Here is a 22,199-nt window from a genome sequence, read left to right on the forward strand (position 1 = left end):
TTTCTTAGCCTTTTTGAGGCTAAGCCTTTTGAGGCCCCTTCCCTTCAGACAGCAAAGCCCAGTGTCTCTCCAACCTGTAAGTCAGAAAACACAGAGCTCTTGCAACTAACTTTACCATGTGAACAGATTTGCTAACATGCTAGTTATTCAACTTGGTGCTTCCATGGATGGTGTAAAAAACCCAGGTAAACAAACAAACATACAAACTTCCTAATACCCTAAACAGAATTATGAACCCAACAATGCAGAGTTTCCTGAAGTATGAACTTCTCCTACGACAAAGAATATCTTATCTGGGCACTATACTGATAACTGACTGAATATACTGATACTGAGAATTTTAAAGCTGTTAAACATTTAATCAAAAACAAAAACATGTCGGCAACGCAAAACTGAACAAATAACTGCTTTACAAAATGAAGTTCCCATTTACCAATTTGAATGAGAAAGGAAGGAATAAAAGAACTCTGAAGAAGTCTAATAACAAATGTCAAAAGCACTAAAATGTCATCTTTTTACCTGCTGTCACCAACATCTGTCTTCACCATCCTCCAAGTCCTGCACAGATGTTCCAAAAAAATTCCATTTTCTTCCTTCTATGCTCTATCTGAAATCTTATCCCTCTTTGTTTACATTTTTGCTCACATTATTTCTAATAACTGATCCAAGTTGAAGTTCATCTTTTCCAAAAGATCCTCCTCTTTAAAATCCAATTCTCCTGTTCAGTTTTTCAACAATGATTCTTGATGTCTGGGACTAACTTATAACTTTCACACAACTGAATCATTTGCTGGCTTGTTAAAACTACTTCCCCTGCTCCATAATGGAACAGCTCTTGCTATGCTATAGCATATACGTCAGTATACTATTGATGAAGATTCTGAAGAAGAAAAATGGCAAAATACTGCATGCAAGGACAATTAGATGACACAAACACAAGATACTCTGGTCAACAGTGCAATGACTAAACATCTGAAGGTAAATACAAGGTCAGTATAGTCAAGGTCACTGAATTTCCTTTCCTTGTTGGATAGTATCCTGCAACAGATACACAAGGCTGATTTTCCTGAGACTAAATTAAAACACAATATACGTTAAATTCTGTCAAAGACAGAGAAATAGGGAACACATCTAGTTTCTCCTTGCTCTGTTGACCCACTCTGTTCCAGAAAACAATTGATCAGAGACATTCAGATAAAGAAAATTCCAAATAAATCTTCTTAGTTACAATGAACTTCCGCAAGATGAGGAAACTGAATCCTTCAGCCAGATACTCAGTCATCACTGTCTCCACCTTTGCACCACAGAAGCTTTTTTCCTTTTGAGAGATTGGGAGAAGGTAGACTGTTTTTTGTTTTGCGTTTGAAAACTATGCATAGATGCCTAATTATGAGCATAGAAACTCAAGGTGCCTATTTTTGTCATATACAGGCATGCCTTGTTTTATTGCGCTTCATTCTATGGCATTTTGCAGGTATTGCAGTCTTTACAAATTGAAGGTTTGTGGCAACCCTACATCAAGCAAGTCTGTTGGTGCCATTTTTCCAACAGCACGTGCTCACTTCTTGTCTCTGTGTCACATTTGGGTAATTCTCACAATATTTCAAACTTTTTCATTATTATTATATCTGTTATGGTGATCTGTGATCAGTGCTTTGATGTTACTACTGTCATTGTTTTGGAGCACCATGAACCTTGCCCATATAAGACAGCAAACTTCATCGATAAATGTTGTGTGTGTTCTGACTGCTCCACCGACCGGCTGTTCTCCCATCTCTCTCCCTCTCCCCGGGCCTCCCTATTCCCTGAGACACAACAATACTGAAATTAGGCCAGTTGATAGCCCTACAATGGCCTCCAAGTGTTCAAGCGAAAGGAAGAGCCGCACATCTCTCTCTCACTTTAAATCCAGAGCTAGAAACGATGAAGCTTAGTGAGGAAGGCATGTCAAAAGTCGAGATAGGCCAAAAGCTAGGCCTCTTACACCAAACAGTTAGCCAGGTCGTGAATGCAAAGGAAAAGTTCTTGAAGGAAACTAAAAGTGTTACTCCAGCGAACACACGAACGATAAGAAAGCGAAACAGCCTCACTGCTGATATGGAGAAAGTTTTAGTGGTCTGGATAGAAGATCAAACCAGCCATGACACTCCCTTAAAGCCAAAGCCTAATCCAGACCAAAGCCCTAACTCTCTTCAATTCTATGAAGGCTGAGAGAGGTGAGGAAGCTTCAGGAAGAAAAGTCTGAAGCTAACAGAAGTTGGTTCATGAGCTTTAAGGAAAGAAGCCACCTCCATAACATAAAAGTGCAAGGTGAAGCAGCAAGTGCTGAAGGCTCAGAGGATGGTTAGCATTTTTTAGCAATAAAACATTTTTTAATTAAGGTATGTACATTGGGGTTTTTTAGATATAATGCACACTTAATACACTACAGTACAGTATAAACATAACTGCTATATGCACTGGGAAACAAAAAAATTCATTGACTCGCTTTATTGCAATATTCACTTTTTTGCGGTGGTCTGGAACTGAACCCACAATATCTCCAAGGTACGCCTATATTAGGGACAACAATAATGTAAATTATGAACAACTTTTCCTTGCATTTTGATTTAAAGACTGATGCCAAAATCTGATAGTACAATGCAAGCACATACTTACCATTAAAGAAGAATGGTCTCATCCAAAGCAATAGATTGCATTATTAAAAAAAGGTATCTATATAAAACATTTATAGGATCAAAATTTTAATCTTCAGTATGTTGTTTCTGGTTTTGGACAAAAATTTCAGATAAAATATCTATTTAATGTGACAATTACTACATAAAGCATCACCTTGAGCCAGCACTGATAAATTTTGTCTAAATTACAGCAAACTACATTGGTAACAGCCTAGATTTTCTTTCATTCAAAAGTGAAATCTGGTTAAAAATCAGTAATTACCCCCCCTCAACATCCCAAAAGATAAGCAAAGATTTTAAATGGGATCAATCCAACTTCGCTTTGCAGTTAGGAGCTTTTCATAAACTTTGGGGACAGAAAGACTGAAGGGCACAATAATTAGAAATACTGGAACCCACAGACTCTCACGAAAGTACGAGAAAAGGTAGATCAATAGGGAGAAGAAAGTGGATGAGAAAAAGGAAAAGTCGTCCTAGTTTTACCAGGCTGACTGTGAAGATGCTTCACTTAGCCAACCCAAGCACTGGGAGAAAGTATACTCACTATATTGAGACAATCAATGTTGAACTACCAAAAATCATCATTATTATGAAGTTCAATAGCTACGCAGCCATTCTTAAAAGATCTAAAGGACCATCTGTAAGGGTCTTCTGCAGGTTTTCAAAAATAAGTGTGATTCACCTCATTTTTAGTAAGTTTGTGCTTTATGTCTTGTTAGGAAGTCTTCATGTGAATAAACAGCTTCTTCACCCAATCCAACCTAAGCTGGGAACAGCAGAAAGAGGAACAAATAGCCAAACCAGGGATTACGAATATCAGCTTCTCACTCTTTATCACTGAACTCCTTTTTTTCATCTCTGCCTCTTTTTAAAAATCTAGATCACATATGGTACAATTCTCATCACTTGGGAAAATATCCTGTTTCTAAACACAATGACAGAACTCTCTCACTCAAAACTGGAGGAGATCTGTAATGGACTTGTGAAATATTGCATGTGAAAGTTGCTAAACGATAAAAGTCACATTCTGAAAGCAATGTTATAATTGTTGTTCTGATGCCATCCTACATGGTGTTGTTCAGAATTTACCAGTATATCGATGACTCAGGGTGTAACCTACATCTGTTAAACAGACTGGCATTGGAAATATTTGCAGAAATTTTGGAAGTATAATTAGAAGAAAAAATTGTAGATCACCTGAGACATAACTACCTTAAGATCTACACTGCGAGACTACCATTTATGTAAATATTTCAAGCTAATTTATTTGAAAATAGAAAGTTCACCATTTACAGACTGTCAGTTGTAAAGGAATAGTTTTCATCTCACTCAAGCTACCTTTTAAGACTGATTTAACTGAAGTGTTAAAAATTAATTTCAGTTTGCAATTCTAATTTGGAAGAATTAAATAATGACAGAACAGGAAATAACTATGATCAAGACACAGTGCAGTTTTTTTGGAAAGACAAGAGTAGGATACAAGTTTTTCTATGCATCCTGATTCTTCTTTGTTTTCCAAAGAAAAAGATCAGTTACCTATGTGCATGCATGAAAACAGTATTCAGTTCACAAACTGCCATTTTTATGCACCTCAGTTAGCTCATTAGCCCATCTTTACAAGATTTATAGCTAGCACTTGGAAGTCATGAGTAGATAAAGTTTTTCTTCTTTACTTACACAGGCCTGAAGCCCAGGATGGAGTTTTAAGAATCTCTCAAGAAGCTTGATAAGCACAGAAAATGTTTGCTTTTTACTGGCTTCATATAGGAAGGGTTTGCTGCAGTAGAAATGGATGAGAGGAAATCCTCTGACACGAATTCAAGTGGGGAGCCTTTTGCTTCAGACTAAAAGATATCGTGTTTGAGCAAAATGGCTCTGACTGTAGACAAGTTTTTCTTGCTGTCTGTTACAGTCTCTTCGTTTGTGAATCATCTCTTACATGTGATTTTCAGCCAGCATAGAGAAACAGCTGATGGAAGATGCATGTTTCCTGGCTTCAGATTCACAGGTAATCAATCTGGAAGAAAAATCTAACATGTCTGAAATGAAACTTTCTCCCATTTATCTTGTTCAGTATGACAGAGATGCATATGTTTGTTGTATAGACATAGGATTCTGGATGCATTTAGTGCCTACTTTTTCAGTAAGGAAGAGGAAGGGTTTTTTTCCCCTCTGCTTTTATCAGAATTTTCTCTCTGACATATCCACAATTCTGATTCAGAAAAAAACTATCTATTTTAGCAATGTAGAGCAGATTGCACTGACAAAGGTATTGCAGGATAATCAGTAATACAGTCATCCTTTTTTTCTTGACCAAGTATATTATCTTTCCTAGCAGAGGGAGCAAGGAGAATTAATTCCTTGAGAAAATTACCTTTTGGGGGAGAGAGGAGGGGATTCCTTTCTCATTTCTCCTAAATTTCTTTGAAATAACAAAAATGGAATATAGTCAACAGCACAACTCTTTCGTGTTGCACAACAGAAGGTGTTCTGTTCTTCTTTGAATCTTACAGCTTCGAAGGAAAAAAAGAGGTGGTTTTGGCTCAGTTTCTACTGTGGACTTCTCTTCCAGTTCTTTTCTTCTTTGGAATAGATTACCTCTAAAATATATCTCTTACTGGTGGGACATGTTGTTCTGTTGTCCTTCAGAGATGCAATTTTTCTTCCATTTTTAATATTTTGCTAATAGAGTTGATTAATTTGTTTAGGACTTAAAAAAAAAGTTTAAGATAGTTTAGTAACATTTCTGGCAATGACTATATCCCATTCAGGCTGACAGACACATCTCTCAAAGCAGGGGGAAACAAACCACACTGAAGTCATGAAGAGACTCAACAATAAGGACTAGAATTCCCATTTTGGGGAATCATCTACAAGATTCCAAGGATTTACTGTCTTCCAGTCAGACAAGATATAGTTTGCTGTCCATGGGAGACCGTATATAAAAACAGAAACTCATTTACATGGTCACTGCTAAATGTTTTTGTAGGATGACTTCTCTTTTCCTAGTCTTGAGATAAATATTTCCTCTTAGTTTTTACCACGTCTTTCACAAAATAATGTTGCAGTTGTTTTACCTAATGGTTCCCATACTAATGAACGTCTTTGGTGCCTTTGCCCCATCAAATGTTAAACTTTTTTCCCTTGAACAACAGGACTGTTTTCATGCAGATTTACCAAAAATGAAATATCTCTGTTTTGGGCAAAAAGTGTGAAATCTTCACATTGTAATGTTATTTGCCCTGGCAGACTGGCAGCATGTTTAGTATTTTACACATCACAACATTAAGTACTTGAGAGAGACTTCTCATATTTGATTTTGTTCCCTATGAAGAAATTCTCAAAATTTATTCCTTCAGAATGAGAATTACAAGATAACTTTTAAATTTGCTTTTACCGAGTTTTCAGGTAGGAATTGGCCTTTCATCATTCAGACAGCATTGCCTCCTTTCTGATTTTGAGACTCTACTAATTAAATCAGAAGATCCCGATATAAAGACAGAGCATATACTCTCACCAGCTCAGACCCCTGGAAAGAACCTGCAGTCTTAGCTCTTTCCTGGACACTATTTGCTTGCAATACACCTTGCTAAGATTAGGCTATGGAAGGGCTCACTTTAGAAACAAAAAGCAGCACATTTTCAGTAACAGATGCCACATCTATAGTAAAAATAACGTTTGACTATGGCAAATTTGAAGCACTGGAAAAAGGTAAGTAGGCAGTACCAACTGTGGTTCTATATCACACATGGATATCATATCCTAATAGACAGTTTCCTAATAAAGAATAAGCCGCCTTTTCTTCTACTGTGGCAAGAACACATTTGGAGTCTACAGCACACAGGAATGATTACCAGTGGAGAAGTACTCATTTCTAGTCTCATCTCTAGCCTTAGAATAAACCGAATTATTTAGCTCTCAAGTCTACAGCTAACCAGTGACTACCTAATTGTTCAGAAAAGCTATTAAAAGGACTTTCTCCCCTTTTGTTCTATAAACTAATGGAATTACAAAATACTTCTATTTTACAGGTGGGCACAAATTTCATGAGCATCTTGAAACACTACCATTTTTAATGGTACAATATAGGATGCACATAGAACACTGTGCTATAACGAGTGAAGCGGCACTTCTATACATTGTCAAATTAAACCCAACTTCTGCCAAAAAAATGATACCATTAAGCACTTCCTTTCATATGTTCTCCTTCTTCCTCATATTTGAGCATATTAACACTTTCTTAAACAAGCATTTTTTTATTCCAAGTTTAAAATGTGCAAGATAACCAAAGGAAAGCAAAAAGGAGAAAATAAATTAAAAACAAAACACAAAATATCTAGAACAAAAAGAAATATAATTAAAAAAAGAGAACAGGTTTCAGAAACCTTTGTGGTTTCATTATATTTTTCACTGGATGTTCATAAGGATCTCTTGCGTCCACTTATTTAGAGAAATTAGCTTAGGAATTTTTCCAGTAGCATGGCAAATCTGCTGTAGAGATTTATACCTATTAATATTGGTATTTGAAGAAGTTAAGAGTGGAAAGTATGCAATATAGGAGAGTATGAAATAAGAAAATGTATAGCAAAAGTATGATGATTCACTTCCTGTGCAGAAAGGGGGGAAATTTTAACTCAAAGAAATAGATTGTGTTCAAAGAACAAATGCTAGCAAGTCACGGGTTTTACTGTAAGAGAATCCCAACATAATTTTTAGTAACTTTGAGGAATTTAGAGGAAGATAGTAGCATGAACTAAAACTAAGTCATACTTTGGACAACTCACTGGGAAAAGCTATGTTAAGTAAATTTAGAAAAGAAAGAAATAAAAAATACAAACTATATATTTTGTATTTTTAATGTATTTTATACTCAGACAGTATTTTGCAAGGCTAACTTCTAGCAGTGATGCAGTGAGTTCCATGTTTTCAGGATGCTGCTAAAGTGACAGAGTCATCAGGTTGTTGCAGAATTTACAGTAGATTTTGATCCTTCAATGTGAATGTTACAGCTTAAAAGGAAAAACCTAACATGTACAGTATCTGTTTAGAAGGTCTACTTGGTCTTCTAGGATAAATTACATAGTCCAAAGAGCAAACACTATTACGTAAGCAAGGCTCACCAAAAAAATACACAGAAATTTCCTGTAAAGGCATACAGGCTAACAGGAACTGAAATTTCTCTGAGGAAGAACAGAGGATACAATATAAGTGCATATATGAAAAACTAAAATGAGGCTGTAAGCAGCAATAAAGTACTATGACTCTGAGTCCAAAACCCATCTGACAATATTTTATTAAGTTATTAAATGTAACTGAAATGGATATCCAGTACACTAACCCATAATCTGTAACATTTTAAATTAAACAGTTTTATATTATAGGATGAAGTTACAGGATTATGACTACTAGAAAGCTTTTAAACATTGTTCCATTTTTAAAAATAGAAATCTATTCCTAGGTTAAGGAAACACACCATTCTATTCATCAAGCAGAATACTTTAAGATGACCCAAGAAGCTAATTGCTAAGGCTTTCCACTTGCGACATGCCTAAACACGGGTTCAATGATTTTTGAGATGTCCAGCCTGAAACTTTACTGTTCTTTCATATTTGCTAAATTAGTACTTCTTTTCTTGTTTACATATTAGGAGAGACAAACTCTGTTTTCTTTGAAGTTGTTGTGGGCTTCTGTTGAGCCAGCAGAATGGCTGTGTATGACAAACGATCCATCAAAATGATTACTTTTGCCTGTCATGCCTACTACACAGAAAATCAAGGGTGTGAAGATTCCTAATGCCTATTGCAGTCTGCCAACAAGAGATGGCACTTTACACGAGCAGTCTCAGAATTTGCTCACCTTGATGACAAGGTAAAAAATTAAGTGCTTTTTTTTTCTTCTTCTTTTCCCTTCCAGAGTGAACACTTTGGCCAAAACATATGCTTAGAAAAGTATGGGCAACTTTTTATCTATATTTTAAATGCAAATCAGCACAGGAAACTTTGTAACTACTATTCAAAAGTCTGATAAGTGACTAAAGATCCCAGTCTACTGTATAAGACCCATCACTGTCACTATCAGGGCTCTTAGCATCTCAGAAAAAATAAGGATCCAGTGGACACCAAGTATTAAATGTTCGCTTCTCCTTCAGATGCTAAAAGCCCCTAAGGACAGAAAGGTTTAAAAATTTTAATGTAAACTCTTTTGGGGCATTTTTGTGAATTTTTAAAAAGTTGTTTGAGTTTCAATTTGATAACTTATTTCAATATTTACTTTCCACATGAAGGAAAGGCATCTTGGGCATCTTAACTGCAGTGTCTGCAAAATTTTGCATGCAAAACCAACAATAATATAATAATTAGTGCCTGAAACCCAGAGTTTTAATATAGGGTTACCAGGATATATAAATTTGGTATGTCAGATAAGTATAGACTAAAATAAATTACATTTCCTTTGAAATGGCTAATGTTCTCAACAATACTATTAACATTTTTTAGAAATACAAAAGGATGTTTACATGATGCCATTATTGTAATGTTTTCTAAAGAAAGAAAAAGAATCCTATGAAAGTATGGCACAATGTTTTACTGATTGATATTTTTCTAAAATAGCTGTTCAGTTTTTCTGCCTTCAGGTCTTCTACATACAAGAACAATTTCTGTAACACTAAAATTTACTGAGAATAATTTTCAAATATGAAAAAAGCATTTCAAAGCATTTTGGTAGACTCTAGCAGTGATACTCTCAGTCCTGCCTCCAGATTCTCAATGACAAAGATAACTAAAATGTAAATCAGATTTGAACTTTTTTCTTTATAAATGAGCAAACCCCTTGCGCCAGAAAAAAGAATGACAAGTATAAGCTAGATGCATTTAAATTCCCATTCATGCATCCAAAGCCAAGAAAAGCTCCTTTCCTCATTGGTTTCAACTTCACTGCATTTTAAAAATACTCGTAACAGTCTCATTCTTTTTTCTTTTCTTAAATAGGTTCTGAACTGAATTTCCTGAAAGAGACAAAGAAGATAAACAGATAATATTGTACATGGAACATAAAAACAGCTTGGCTCCACGTGGGCTTAATGTTATAGGTCTGCAATGCTTTCTTCCTCAACATCCTGCCAGCAAAATCATAATGGGGCAAAGGACACTTCCACATTTCTTGATGGTAAGCAGCAATGCCCTGCCTAACTTCCTAATCCTTCAAGAAACCAGCTTTCACATGCGTAAAACTGATTGGCATCACCCTGCACATTAGAAAACTGCGCTAGTGATTGGGACATCCTGATAATCACTGGTCATGAAATGGCCAACATCCTGGGATGCGTGAACTTTCTAAGCCCACAGTGAAAGAGTTTTTGAAACATGTTTTCCCCCTAAAGCGTAAAAAATTCGATCAGATCTGCAATTCAGTACTACAGAGCACATAGTTTTGATCATAATACAATTTTCTTAAAATGCCCTGGGCATATACTCACTTATTCAGCTATTAAATAGGTTCAGCAGCACCTCAGGAAACTTTGCAACTGCAACCAGAGGAATAAGGAAGAGAGAAAAAACAAGCGGGAAAGAATCACGAGCATGAACCACATATATAACCTTTTAGTCAGTTTCACAAATACTTGTCTGTTTTCTCCTCTTTCACAGAATCTCAGCTTCCTACATGGACTATACTAAACAAATCTCCATTACAATTAGTTACATATAACAACCACTAGATGACAAGTGAAACTAAAACAAATATTGAACATAATGCAGATATTCAACACAGCTACTTCATTAGCTAATGAAGACCAACAGAAGATTGAACTGAGCCCATGAGCACAGTTTAAAAAACAGTTTTTTAAATTATCTTTTTGGCACTAAGTTATATGCATAAAACCAAAAATGCCTCAGAAAACACAAACCTGAAGTAAAAACCTTTTGGTAATTTATGTCAAGTTGTAGTGACAAGCCGACCCAACTTTACTACCTTGGATGCCAGAACTGCCTTTTAGCAGACTATAAAGGATAGTGTATAAAATCAAAAAGTTATGTAAAGTTCCAGCTAATGAGAAAGCAGTTAAAAACAGGCCTAACATTTTTTCCCGCCAGATAGTTTGATTTACTATACAATATATTTACTTCAACTAATAAACATAAAGCAAGAAAAAAAAGACAAAAAATTTGTTATGTTAAACAGTATCCATCAGATAGTCTGTGTGTGTGTATGTGTAAACCAGTATTGACTTTCTTTCAATTAAATAAGATTGACTAATTACAGATTAAATGTTTGAACTCCACTTTAAATTTTTAGATCACCAAAATAAGTAGTCTACAATAGTTGGATTTTGCATATCTGTACGATAAAACACTGCCAATTTTAGTCTCAAACATGTTTCACTGGCCAACATAGAAAACTATTTTGAATTCAATCTGCACATCTAAAGAACAGAACTTTATTCACTTCACCCAGTCAGCAAATAAGTCGAAGGAAAGGCTGAATCCAGATACAAAATATTTCAATTGTCATGAGATTTAGCCTCAGAGTAATTGTTTGGAGGATGATATAAAGAGCAGCAGAACTAGATGAACTGTCTTAGTCAAGCAAGGGTGGTCTTGATATCTACGCCTCAATCGATGCAATTGGAACGGAGATGAGGACAGCGTAAGTATCCCAGATAGCAAACTTTTTTTTTTTTTTTTTTTTTTTTTTTTAAGGAATTATGGTTGCCAGGCCAACAGTTACAAAACACCAAGCTGCAGCGACAGCTAGTGATGAAGCCTGTTCTTGTGTTACGTTTTCCCAGGGAGGCTGGCTTTCCCAGGGAGGTTGTTCAGGGCAGCTGCACAATCTCACTAGACACTGCATGCGTCTGTCCTTTTGGCTTCTAGAATTATTTTGAATACCGCTTCCCAATTCAGGCATCCGAGCAGGCTGACCTACTTTTGTTGGTATGTGTGCATGTATGCAGGTCCTGAGGTATTGTCTTTCCTTTAAAGATCTGCCACATAGCCTATACTCATAAAGGTGAGAATAGGCATTGGGGACTAGCCAGCATGAGGGGGGGGGGGTTTGTTTTTTTGTTGTTTTTTTTTTGAGGCAACAAGAAGAGATGAGGCTTTAAATAGACCTTTTGGCATTGGTGTGTCAGCAGCAGGGTCAAAGCCTTGCTGAGAAGTGGAGGTAACTGATCAGTTGGTGAGAAGTCTGCTGCTGATCCTGGCAAAACTCCTCAGAAAGGAAGAGATAAAGTTAACCTCCCCAAGACAAATGCAGCCAAACAGACAGATAAGCACTAGTGAAGTTTCCTTCTGGAAAGCCATATGAGAGGATAGCTATAAAGGTGCACAGCAGCTAGAGCAAGAGAAAAGTTAGAAGCAATCCTTGCTGCTGGCAAACAAATCTGGTTGCTGTAACACCACAATACAGATAGAAGTATCTATCAATACAGACCTGTGGAGAGTGACTTGATAAAAAATACGGGTGGGGACGACTTGTGAATCAAAGTACCATCCTTAAGTTGACAGGTATTGCCTCTTCTGTTTTTCCCTTTTTTAGTTATACAAGTAGTTTACTGGATCTGAGTTAACATGAAATGATTAATTTAAAACTTCCATATATTACGGATGATACTGTTTATTAACTGAGGAGTTAACAGTGGCAAGGACATGGGATACAACTGCTTATAAACTATAATAATTTTATGAGAACATCATTAGAACGCTCAGAAAATTCTAACCTGATTTAGATTTTCAGTGTGTGTGCGCAATGAAGAGGACTTTTTATTCTGAACCTGTATGAGCAGTGTTACAGGGCAAATCTAATTTCTCAGGACAAAGAGTTTGAAAAATATCAGTAGTTCTGACACTTGCATTTGTTTAGCACACTCTAGTACGCAGTTGTCACCCGAAAGCACAATTTAAAATACGTACACAATACAGTAATAGAAGTGCAATGCACTGTAGAGAGATGTGACTTAGCGTTAATTTAGCTAACTAGAGAACATGCTTAACATCTCGATAGTGGAAGAGGAGGGAAACTGTAGTTTTCTTCAGTAGGAAAACAAGCAACATTGAAAAAGTAGTACTACATGTTGCATCTTAACTTTAGCAAGGCTTATGACCTCGTCTCACAAAACAGTCTCACAAACAAACAATGAAAACACAGACTAGATAAAATTATTACCAGGTACATGGTAAACTGGTCAGAAATTATATTCAGAATAGTTACTTAATGGTGCTTTATCAAATGGAAGGTTGTGGAAGTAATGTTCCAGGTAGTCCAGTGCTATTCAGTCTTTTTCGTGATCTGGAAGATGGAAGAGAAAGTATGCCTACTGAAGCTGCAAAGAACACCAACCTGATAGCACAAGAAGACCCGAGGACAAGCAAAAAATTATTTTGTTGAACTGGTACTGTGAACTTGGAAAACCTAGGTATTTTTCAACAAGGACATACGCTAAATCCTCTTCTAAGGAAGGGAAGATCAACCGTACAAAACAGGATATCAAACAACTGAGTAAGGAGTAGATCCACAGAAAAGGATTAAGAGCTTATACTGGATCTCAAATTGTACACTACACAAGTCAGTATCTTTACTGTTAAGAAAATAAAATACTGTATCAGGAGACATAAACAAGATAGAAGTTATGTAAAACAACTCCTCCTCTTTATTCAAATGAAGCTGCACCTGGAATACTGGTGTCTTTATGTAGGTTTGATCGAAAGCTAGATATCAGTCACATGAACAGCAGCTAGCTAAAAGCAATGAAAATAATTAAAAGATATAGAAAACAGGATCTGTGGGAAGAAATTGAATGGCGTGGTCATAAACTTTAGAAGAATTGCGTAAACAAGGGAATGCTAACAGTCTTTCATAGAATAAAGAGATGTTGTGAAAAGGAAGGGCACAGCCTGTTCTATGTAACCACACTGACTAGAACAAGAAGTAACAGGCTTAATATCTAGCAAGGAAATTCAGATAAAATACTATAGAAAACTAAGCACTAAAATTGATTCCCTTGGCGAGTTCTAAATTCTCTGCTAGTGAAGGTCTTTAAGAACAGAATAGGTGAGTATCTATCATGAATGACATACGATTGATCCTGCCTTGTGGTACGAATATGGATTAGATGACTTTTTCAAGGCTGTCATTTTTTTTGACAGAGAAGAGCTTAACATAAATAACAGAGCCTATCTGAGATGCAGAGTATGCAAGTTCAAGCTAACTTGTATGTTGCAATAGCAAGTATTTCGGTATTAAAGATAACTAGTTTAAAATGACCTCGAGTATACGTATGCTATAATGCAAGCACTTCCACGGTAGGAAAGTATAAACCTGGGAGAACCTAGGGGCAGTTTTTGTCTCTAGGTTTTTCTTCTGCACTGACCACTTAAAAACAGTATCAAACTCCTGCAGTCTGCTCAATTTGTTTAGATCTACAGGTGATGTATAATTCCGATCTTTGCTCCCCTAAACTTTACAAAGAGCAGCTGAACCTGAATCAGCTCTTAGCCTCATTTCTCACAATACAGTCTCAAAAGGTAGTCTTACTATGTTGTAGCTACACTCTCCTGTAACTAACATCTCTTTTGTAACTAAAGTAGGTAGGTTTTCTGCCTATCTTTAGTGAGGTATATACATAAACTGCATCGTACATCAATGTTAAGGCAAATCTCCCACAGCAGAATATAGGCCGTCAAATCATGTAGACTAGTTTTGCATGTGCAGTACTGTGTTAATACATTTTAAAAATCATAATGTAGTAAGACATTACAAAATTTCCTGGTTTTGAAAAGATCTTGCAATAACCAATCCTCATCCCCTTACCACCTCTGCTATTACCATTCTGAGAAGGCATATGCATTAGTATTCAATAATGTGTGTCTTTTTAGGCAAAAGAACGACAAGGACAAGTACAACAAAATCACAGACGTGGTGTGAATAAAGTTTGAATCTTTACTTACAGGTCTGGAATATTTGTAACACATTTATGAAGACTTTTGATCTCAGCAAGTAAAGAAATGCTCAGGCAATTGGAAATGCAAAAGCGTGAGAAAAACTTCTGTAAAAGTTTCCAAACTTTTAAAAGGGTTAATTTTGTGTGTATGTGTTTGTTTGTTCATGTGTGTGTGTTCGCATTTTAGGCATCTGCAGCACAGAATGTTGTAATACACACTGATCATTGGTCTGCTCTACTGTAAAAGAACTGGCAAAAGAATAATTGCGAAAGAATGAACCACGGTTCTGATTCGGCAACTACGACTTAAGTTTCAGCAGCATAGCTTTAAATTTTAACTTCTGCCTTGAATACGGTTGTAAAAGCTGAAATGTAAGAATATTTGGGCCTCAGCTGTTACATGGTGCTTTCTCTGGTGCAACTGTGCATTCTTCAATGAGTTTAAAAATATATATATATGAAAAGGAAAAAAACACAGTACCTACCCGCAGCCACTGTTTTTCTGTGAGAGCATCACTATAGTCCACATCCCTACGTTGACGGGACCCTCTTCCAAATATTTTCTCTTCCTCTTCTTCACACGTGAGTCTTTCAACTTCAGCATCATCCTTAATAATCCAGGATGGCAGTTCATCCTCTTCCATCAAGCGAGGCTTGCGCTTGGGATTTCTGGCATCCTCCCTGCGACGGTCCATGTCCATGCGCTGCAGTGGCAGTTGAGAAAGGACACAACAGTAAGGGCCACTATTAAACAAACCATGAGAATTCCTGACTATTTAATTTTGCTCGACACTTCAAATTACATCCTCAGTAGTATTTCCCTTCCTCCAGCCCAACACTTCTAAAATGCAACTATAAAAGGGAATATCTACACTTGACTGTTGATCTTAGTGAAGTTCATGACTCAACAGTTAACTTCCACTGAAGTTACTATGAGCACTAGATGGACAGCACCTGAATAAAACAAATCAGGTTCTGAAAATACAGGGATAGCTGTTGATTAAACAACTGTTTTCCTTCTTGCATAATTTTTATGGTTTCTTTGTATTCATAAACGTGACCTGCAAATATTAATCATTTCCTGACAACATGCTCATACATTATTATTATGTTATTAAAAAGAGTAACTGAAAACACACTACTTATGGGAGTCTTGGAAGAAAGAATTCTGAAAGCCCGTATTAAAAAAAGGAATCAAGAGACAGAGAAAGGCTTGCCTACTCAGTGCCAGAAAGCCAATCAGCTTAAACACTGATTGGTTACTGACTTTACTGCTATATTATGCATAAAATCAAAACACATACAAAAATATCAGATAAACTTAGGTACAGTGTTAAGCATATAAGAAGGATAATGCTGTATTAAGATTCTTCTAAGAGATAACTGAAATAGTCATGTAAATTAATTTCAAGTTTGGTGAGCAATTACTCCATAAAAAAGGCATGGATACTTAAGACATATTCTCACAAATGACTGTAGACATATCAGTGAGATGCTTTTAGTTCCCCCAGAACTGAAAAGCAGAATGTGAGATATGTGACTTCACTATGCAGGTCCAACTAAGTTCAAGAACCAATGGTAAACATACATGTTTTTTTTCCCATCCATTACTACCTCAGACAACGATGAAGCCTTCTCTTTTAATAGCGGCTTCCTGTATTTTGCCTTTTAAAGAACATCTCATTCAAACTGGACACATACATGGTATCGTTTATGGGCATCTTGGCAACCAGCAAGTTGCACTCAGACAAGACCCAAATGGGAAATATTTCTTTACTATTTAATAGAGAACTTCAGTGAAGATGTCCAAAAACTGAACTCCAAAAGTGTTCATTTTTTACCTGAGGACCAGGTTTCTAATTCTAGGACAATGACTGGAAACTAAAGTAGTATATTTTAATTGATATCTTCTGAAAGCAAAGTGCTTAACAAGGAAATTAAAGCCACTCCCAGTCAATCAGAGATATAAAAGATATAAATAGTCATTTGGTTTTCCTCAAGATACTATTCAAACCCCTTTTATCTCTGGGAAAGCTCTGGTCCCATCTTTCCATGTGTTAGCAAAACCTGTACTTGTAAACCTGTCTATTTTATTTTACTGTAACTAATAGAGTAATTATGTTTACAGTATCCTCAATGAGGCCTAAATACCAGAAATTAAAAAGCACTATGCCACAAATGGTTACATGCAAGTAGAGAGCAAGACTGCTGGCAAATCCTTGGCATAAAACCTTCAGTTTCAACCCCCCCCCCCCCCAAAACAAACAAACAAAAAAAACCCAAAAGAACCAGTACTGCTAAGCTCTGAGTAGTTGCCTTTTAGAAAGATGAAGATAACTGCAATAGTCCTTAAACCAAAAAAACCTCATAACCGTTTAAAACCACTGGTTTATACAGTGAAATGCTGCTGCATTGCCATTTTGGATTCAAGAAGAAAAAATATATTAGCATAGCTGAAGTGCTGGCTCCCATACTGGTGGGAGGCCTATAACAACACTTCCATGGCAGTTTTTATATCAGAAATCTTTAAGTTAATATAACTTTAAAAAAACCCATTAAAAATAACTTCAAAGTTTCCCTTCTTATTCATTAGTTTTAACAGTAAAAGCAACATTCATTGAAGCAAGAAATGATGGAAGAGCTGTACAAATCACATTGAAACAGTCACTTCTCACTCCGGATTTTTTTCTACACTTTTTTAGGATGCAAGGAAAAAAGTGGAAGCAATATTTGTAATGAACAGAAAAGAAAGACAATGTGAGATCTGGGCTATCTAGAATTTTTACATATTAATTATTACCACATATGCAGAGATATCATATCACTGGTGAAAGGGGAAAAGGAGATAAAACAGTGGAAATAGGGGAAACAAAATCAGTCAGAATATGGAACAGTGAATGAGAAGACCACCATGTTGAACCAGACAGAAATTTTTGCTACTCCCTTGTTGTTTAGCTCCTAAACTCAAAGTTGTATGTCACTGTTTTCTGAACTACTTGCAATAGGAAAAGTAAAAACGGAAAAAAAATTCATATTTCCTTAAAGTTCTTTTCTCTTCTTGCTGCAGAAATTTTAAATTCTGGCAAACTGGAAGAATCTGAAGGAACAAGCCTGTCTTTGAGGATGTTACTGGAAGCAGTGTCAAAAACCTTACTAAGGTAGAAATAAAAAGCACCCACTGCTCTCCCCTTATCCACTATGCCAGCCATCTCATTGTAGAAGGCAATCAGATTGGTTAGACATGATTTCCCCTTTGTAAATCTATGATGACTTTTCTCAGTCACTCTCTTGTCCTTCATGCATCTGGAATTGATTTCCAGGATTACTTGCTCCACCACCTGCAGGTGATGTGAGGTTACCCAGCCTGTAGTTCCCCAGATCCTCCTTCTCACCCTTCATGAAGGGAGAGGTGACATTTGCTTCCTTCCACTCCTCAGGAATCTCTTCTGATAGCTGTGACCTTTCACAGAGAATGGACAGTTGTCCTCACAATGACATCAGCCAGCTCTTTCAGGACTTGTGGATGCATTACATCAGGGCCCATGGACCTGCATATGTCCAGTTTGTTTAAATGTTCCCTATTCCCTCGATCCTCCTTCATCAAAAGTAAGTCTTCCTTACACCAGACTTTCCCTCTGATCTCAGTTGCCTGGGATATATACATACATACGTGTACAAAATGCTCCAAAGAGGACATTTTGGCAGCCAGAAACTTTTGTCCTTAAGAATATCGTCTTCATTAATATTAGTATGTAATGCTTTGTTTGAGGAAGAAAAATGGTGGAATATCTATATCCATATCCACCATGTATGCAAAAGCTACTTTTCATTACCAGTATCAACAGTAGTAAAATCAACATCCCAAAGGGATACAGCATTCCGACCTATTACCATGTCTCAAACACCCAGAAAGCAATCGTCTTAATAACTTGCTGTGAAACTCTATATAACAGTACTTGGCCTAGAAACAGGAATCCTTTCTTGATGCTAATTGGGAAAATCAGGTGAAAATACAACAAATGTGAAACTAATTCAAGGGGTGAGCAGCTTGCATAAAGCATTCCAAATATTTGTACTGTGTTCATTTTAATAAAAGTGCCCGGATAATTTCTTAAGCTGGTTATGAATTAAACTTGCTACAATTTTCTGTGTGTATGCCAGAGCAATGTATTATGGAGCAGAATGTAGTCATTCAGGACACTTAAGATCAAAACAGCTCATTTTCTACACTAATGACTCTGTTAATGTCACACTTAAAAGACTATGATAAAAATACATTCTCAATTCTAGTTCAACAGAAATTACAACACATTTTTCAACATATATGGTTAGACAGTGAGCAAGGAGTGGCTACTGTGTAGCTACTGTATTACTGCTGAATACAGACCAAATGGCTCCGCAACTGAGACAATCGCTTCAGCAAGACGGCTAATTTGGTAACAAAATGCAAAATTGCCTATGAGGATCATTTCACAGACCCTTTAAGAAAGTTTCCTCCTTTCTCTTTTTCATGTAGAAGTACTTTTAAGCCAAGGTCCCCAAAACAACCCTTGTAGAACAACTAAAAATGCAGTGCAGAGACAGGAACACCTTAAGCATGCACTAACTGTGACAGAAAGAACACAATTTCAAGGATCTATGGAACTGTATATTCACTCTTGTCACTGGAAACAGTGCAGGGAAGCATCCTCAGCCACCGTCTCAGGCTCTGCTGGCTTCTCCAAATTATGGCATGGAGCCAGCAAAAGACCATTTGTACACATCCTGCTACTGAACAATGTATTTAGCTCTGCGCCTACATCTCAGGATCCATGTCCGAGAATAGTTCTAACCTGAAAAGCAACCACAGGACAGCTTCTTGAGAAATCAACCTATTCTCTTGCCTACTGGTTTGGAAATGCTTACTTTAGATAACCAAACTACATGCTTGTACATTTCTAAGACTAGCTAAAATAACAAGCCAAAACACTACTTTTTCTTGGATATTAGTGAATATTTCGCTGATAGTTTGCTGAATTCTGATTACAACTGTATAACCTTAACAGAAGGAATGACGTTGCATCGATACCACTGAGGTAAAGTGAAAAATTCTTTCACATTTCTGGCTGTCTCTAGACTCAAATCTAAATGCTCAAGACTCGAGAATACAAACCTTTTGTACTCTTTAATTGCCTATACAAGACCTAGAATATTGAGAAAAACTGCAAAACTTATTTTCAGGCTTTCCTTTGATGAGCTCACTGATACATGAAAAACAAATTCCTTTATTAACAATATATTTCTTGGACGTTTTCATTATTTTTATCTAAAATATTTTCGCACCCCTGGATTTCACAGCACAATAACTTTGCACCTTCATTTTTTATTGCCTACTATCAGCTCCTTACTCTTGCTTAGAAACTTTCAAGTAGATTAATATGAAGAACATAAATTAATCACACACAATGTAAAACTGTCTTCACTCCAGGCCCCTCAACTATTTTACTGATTGGCTGTTATAACCTTCAAACTTAATCTGAAAAGACAAAGTTTTAGAAATTTACTGAAAATAATCATAAATTCATCAACTACTTTCAATCCATGGACTAGTTCTTTCCTTCTCAGTCTGAAGGAACAACACTGAAAAGCTGTTTCTGTTTTTGTTTACAGCAAATCTGCATTCACAGAACTCTGGGTACTTTGTTTTAAACATGATTTTTGTTACAAAAGCACTCACATTGATCACTACACATCTTGTACTCTCAGCTAGGGAAGATGGATATAGCTGCAGAAAATGCTACAAAATGTGCAGAAAAAAAAGAGATATTTGGCTGTAAGTACTCTTTCTGAATTCTGGATCAAATGGTCACACCTCTTGGTTTCCGTCATGCAAATCTCCTTACCACAGTATGGTTCAGGTGTAAAGTTTAAAAAGACATATCTGTGGGCACCCATTTTCAGTGCATCCTGTCTTTAGGGATTTCAGTTATTCTCAGGTAACATTAAATAAAACTTTGCACAAAATCATTAAACTGGCGATTCAGCAACAACATAAGGCATATGGCCTTTGCCAATTCTCCACCTTGATTTTTTTCACTTACATAAAAAGTGTCCAGGCACACTTGTGTAAACGTGAAAGACAAATCATTGAGCAGGAGATGGCGTGAGACTAAAAAGTAGTGTGAGACTAGCAAAAACAAGTAGTCCTAGTAATGATTGCTTCTGTGGATACTTCCTGATACACTTTCATATTCATGCACCTACGAGAGTGTCTGCATTGTTCCATCCTGCAGAACAAAGCAGCCTCTGCAGAATGAGAGGGGATGGTGGTTTCCTCTCAACAATTATTTAAGTGTTCTCCTGTGACTGTTTCAATGATTCTTAGAGGTCCTCCAACAATCTTCACATTGCAGACTTGCTAAAAGGCGAGGGCCATGCCTACACTGACACTTTAGTAATTATTCCATCAATGTTGTAATAGAACTAATAAGGAAAGCGCTAATGTAAATGAATTGCTAACAATTGAATCACTGTTACCTAGCTCTGCTTTGATAACTGTTCAACAGTTCTAGCAGTAGAGATGCAGCTAACTGTGCCCTTGACAAAATCATCACAAATCCAACCTAACTCCCAAAGAAAACAGCATTATCAGTCTATTATCTTACTGTCATGCTAAGTTCCTGTAGTTGTCCTTGCCAACAGCACAGCACAAAAGTGAGAAGAAATATTACAAAAAAATAAAAGTATGATGTCTAAGTAGCAAGCCAAACAGTAACTATCGGTTTTTCACTGTCTAAATTCCTCAAGCCATCTCAAAGTCTTCCTCTGGATTGGCACTATTCCACTATGCTGTCTGCAAGGTACTCTGAAGTCTGTGTCACGTGATGAACCCTCTGTTCAACACTTCTTTCCTCAGATGAACAATGTGAGTAAATGAAACCTATTCCTCCAACACAGTTTTCCAACATTTGAATCACAAAAGGTTAATGCCTTTGTTAAAAAGAATAAAGATATTCTACTTATGATAACATAGCCCTTACCATGAAGAGATCAAATTCCTCCTCACGTCGAGCAATCATCTGATTCAGAGTCTCATCATCCGGAACTTCATCTTCTTCCTAGTTACACAGATGGATAAAGGCATTAGAGAGAAGAAAGCTATTATCTAACCCAGAGCAACAGTCTCCGTCAGGTCAATGTTGCACTGAACTTTCTTCTATCAAGACACATGTGAAACACTCAGATCAGACGAACTTTTAGAGCGTGATTCAGAAGCAAGGCAAAATAGACTTCATCAAAGAAACAAGTGGGACTTATTACCACCTTCATAAATTGTGAACGAGGAAATGAGCAAACATGCAACCACGAAATGTTGGTTTGTGGTTTTCCTGGGTCACAAGCATAGTCAGTTTTCAAATCATTTTTCAGTTAAAACATATGCATTTCCGTTCTGCTTTTCTACAGTACTTCCCCAGAAATACCATTCTGCATTATGAGGTCCTTCCTGTCAAAGCGAGTAGAATGAAAACAGTCCTGGTTTAAAGAAGAAAAAAAGGGGGGGGGGGGGGGGACAAGAAAAGCCATACATTATATTGAAAGAAACG

General features: G+C 36.6%; 1 protein-coding gene across 5 annotated transcripts in view; it reads right to left on the minus strand.

The window, feature by feature from the left end:
• Positions 1–22,199, minus strand: part of SMARCA2 (SWI/SNF related, matrix associated, actin dependent regulator of chromatin, subfamily a, member 2) — a 122,694-nt gene that overhangs the window by 24,531 nt on the left and 75,964 nt on the right. For all 5 annotated transcript variants that reach the window (XM_026100512.2, XM_026100510.2, XM_064501868.1 and 2 more), the window contains 2 exons: positions 21,636–21,713; positions 15,102–15,320 (listed from right to left, as the gene is read on the minus strand). In XM_026100512.2, the coding sequence (XP_025956297.1) occupies positions 15,102–15,320; positions 21,636–21,713 (297 nt within the window). The remainder of the gene's footprint in view (positions 1–15,101; positions 15,321–21,635; positions 21,714–22,199) is intronic.

Source organism: Dromaius novaehollandiae, chromosome Z (assembly GCF_036370855.1).
Source record: "Dromaius novaehollandiae isolate bDroNov1 chromosome Z, bDroNov1.hap1, whole genome shotgun sequence".
NCBI classification, from domain to species: Eukaryota; Metazoa; Chordata; class Aves; order Casuariiformes; family Dromaiidae; genus Dromaius; species Dromaius novaehollandiae.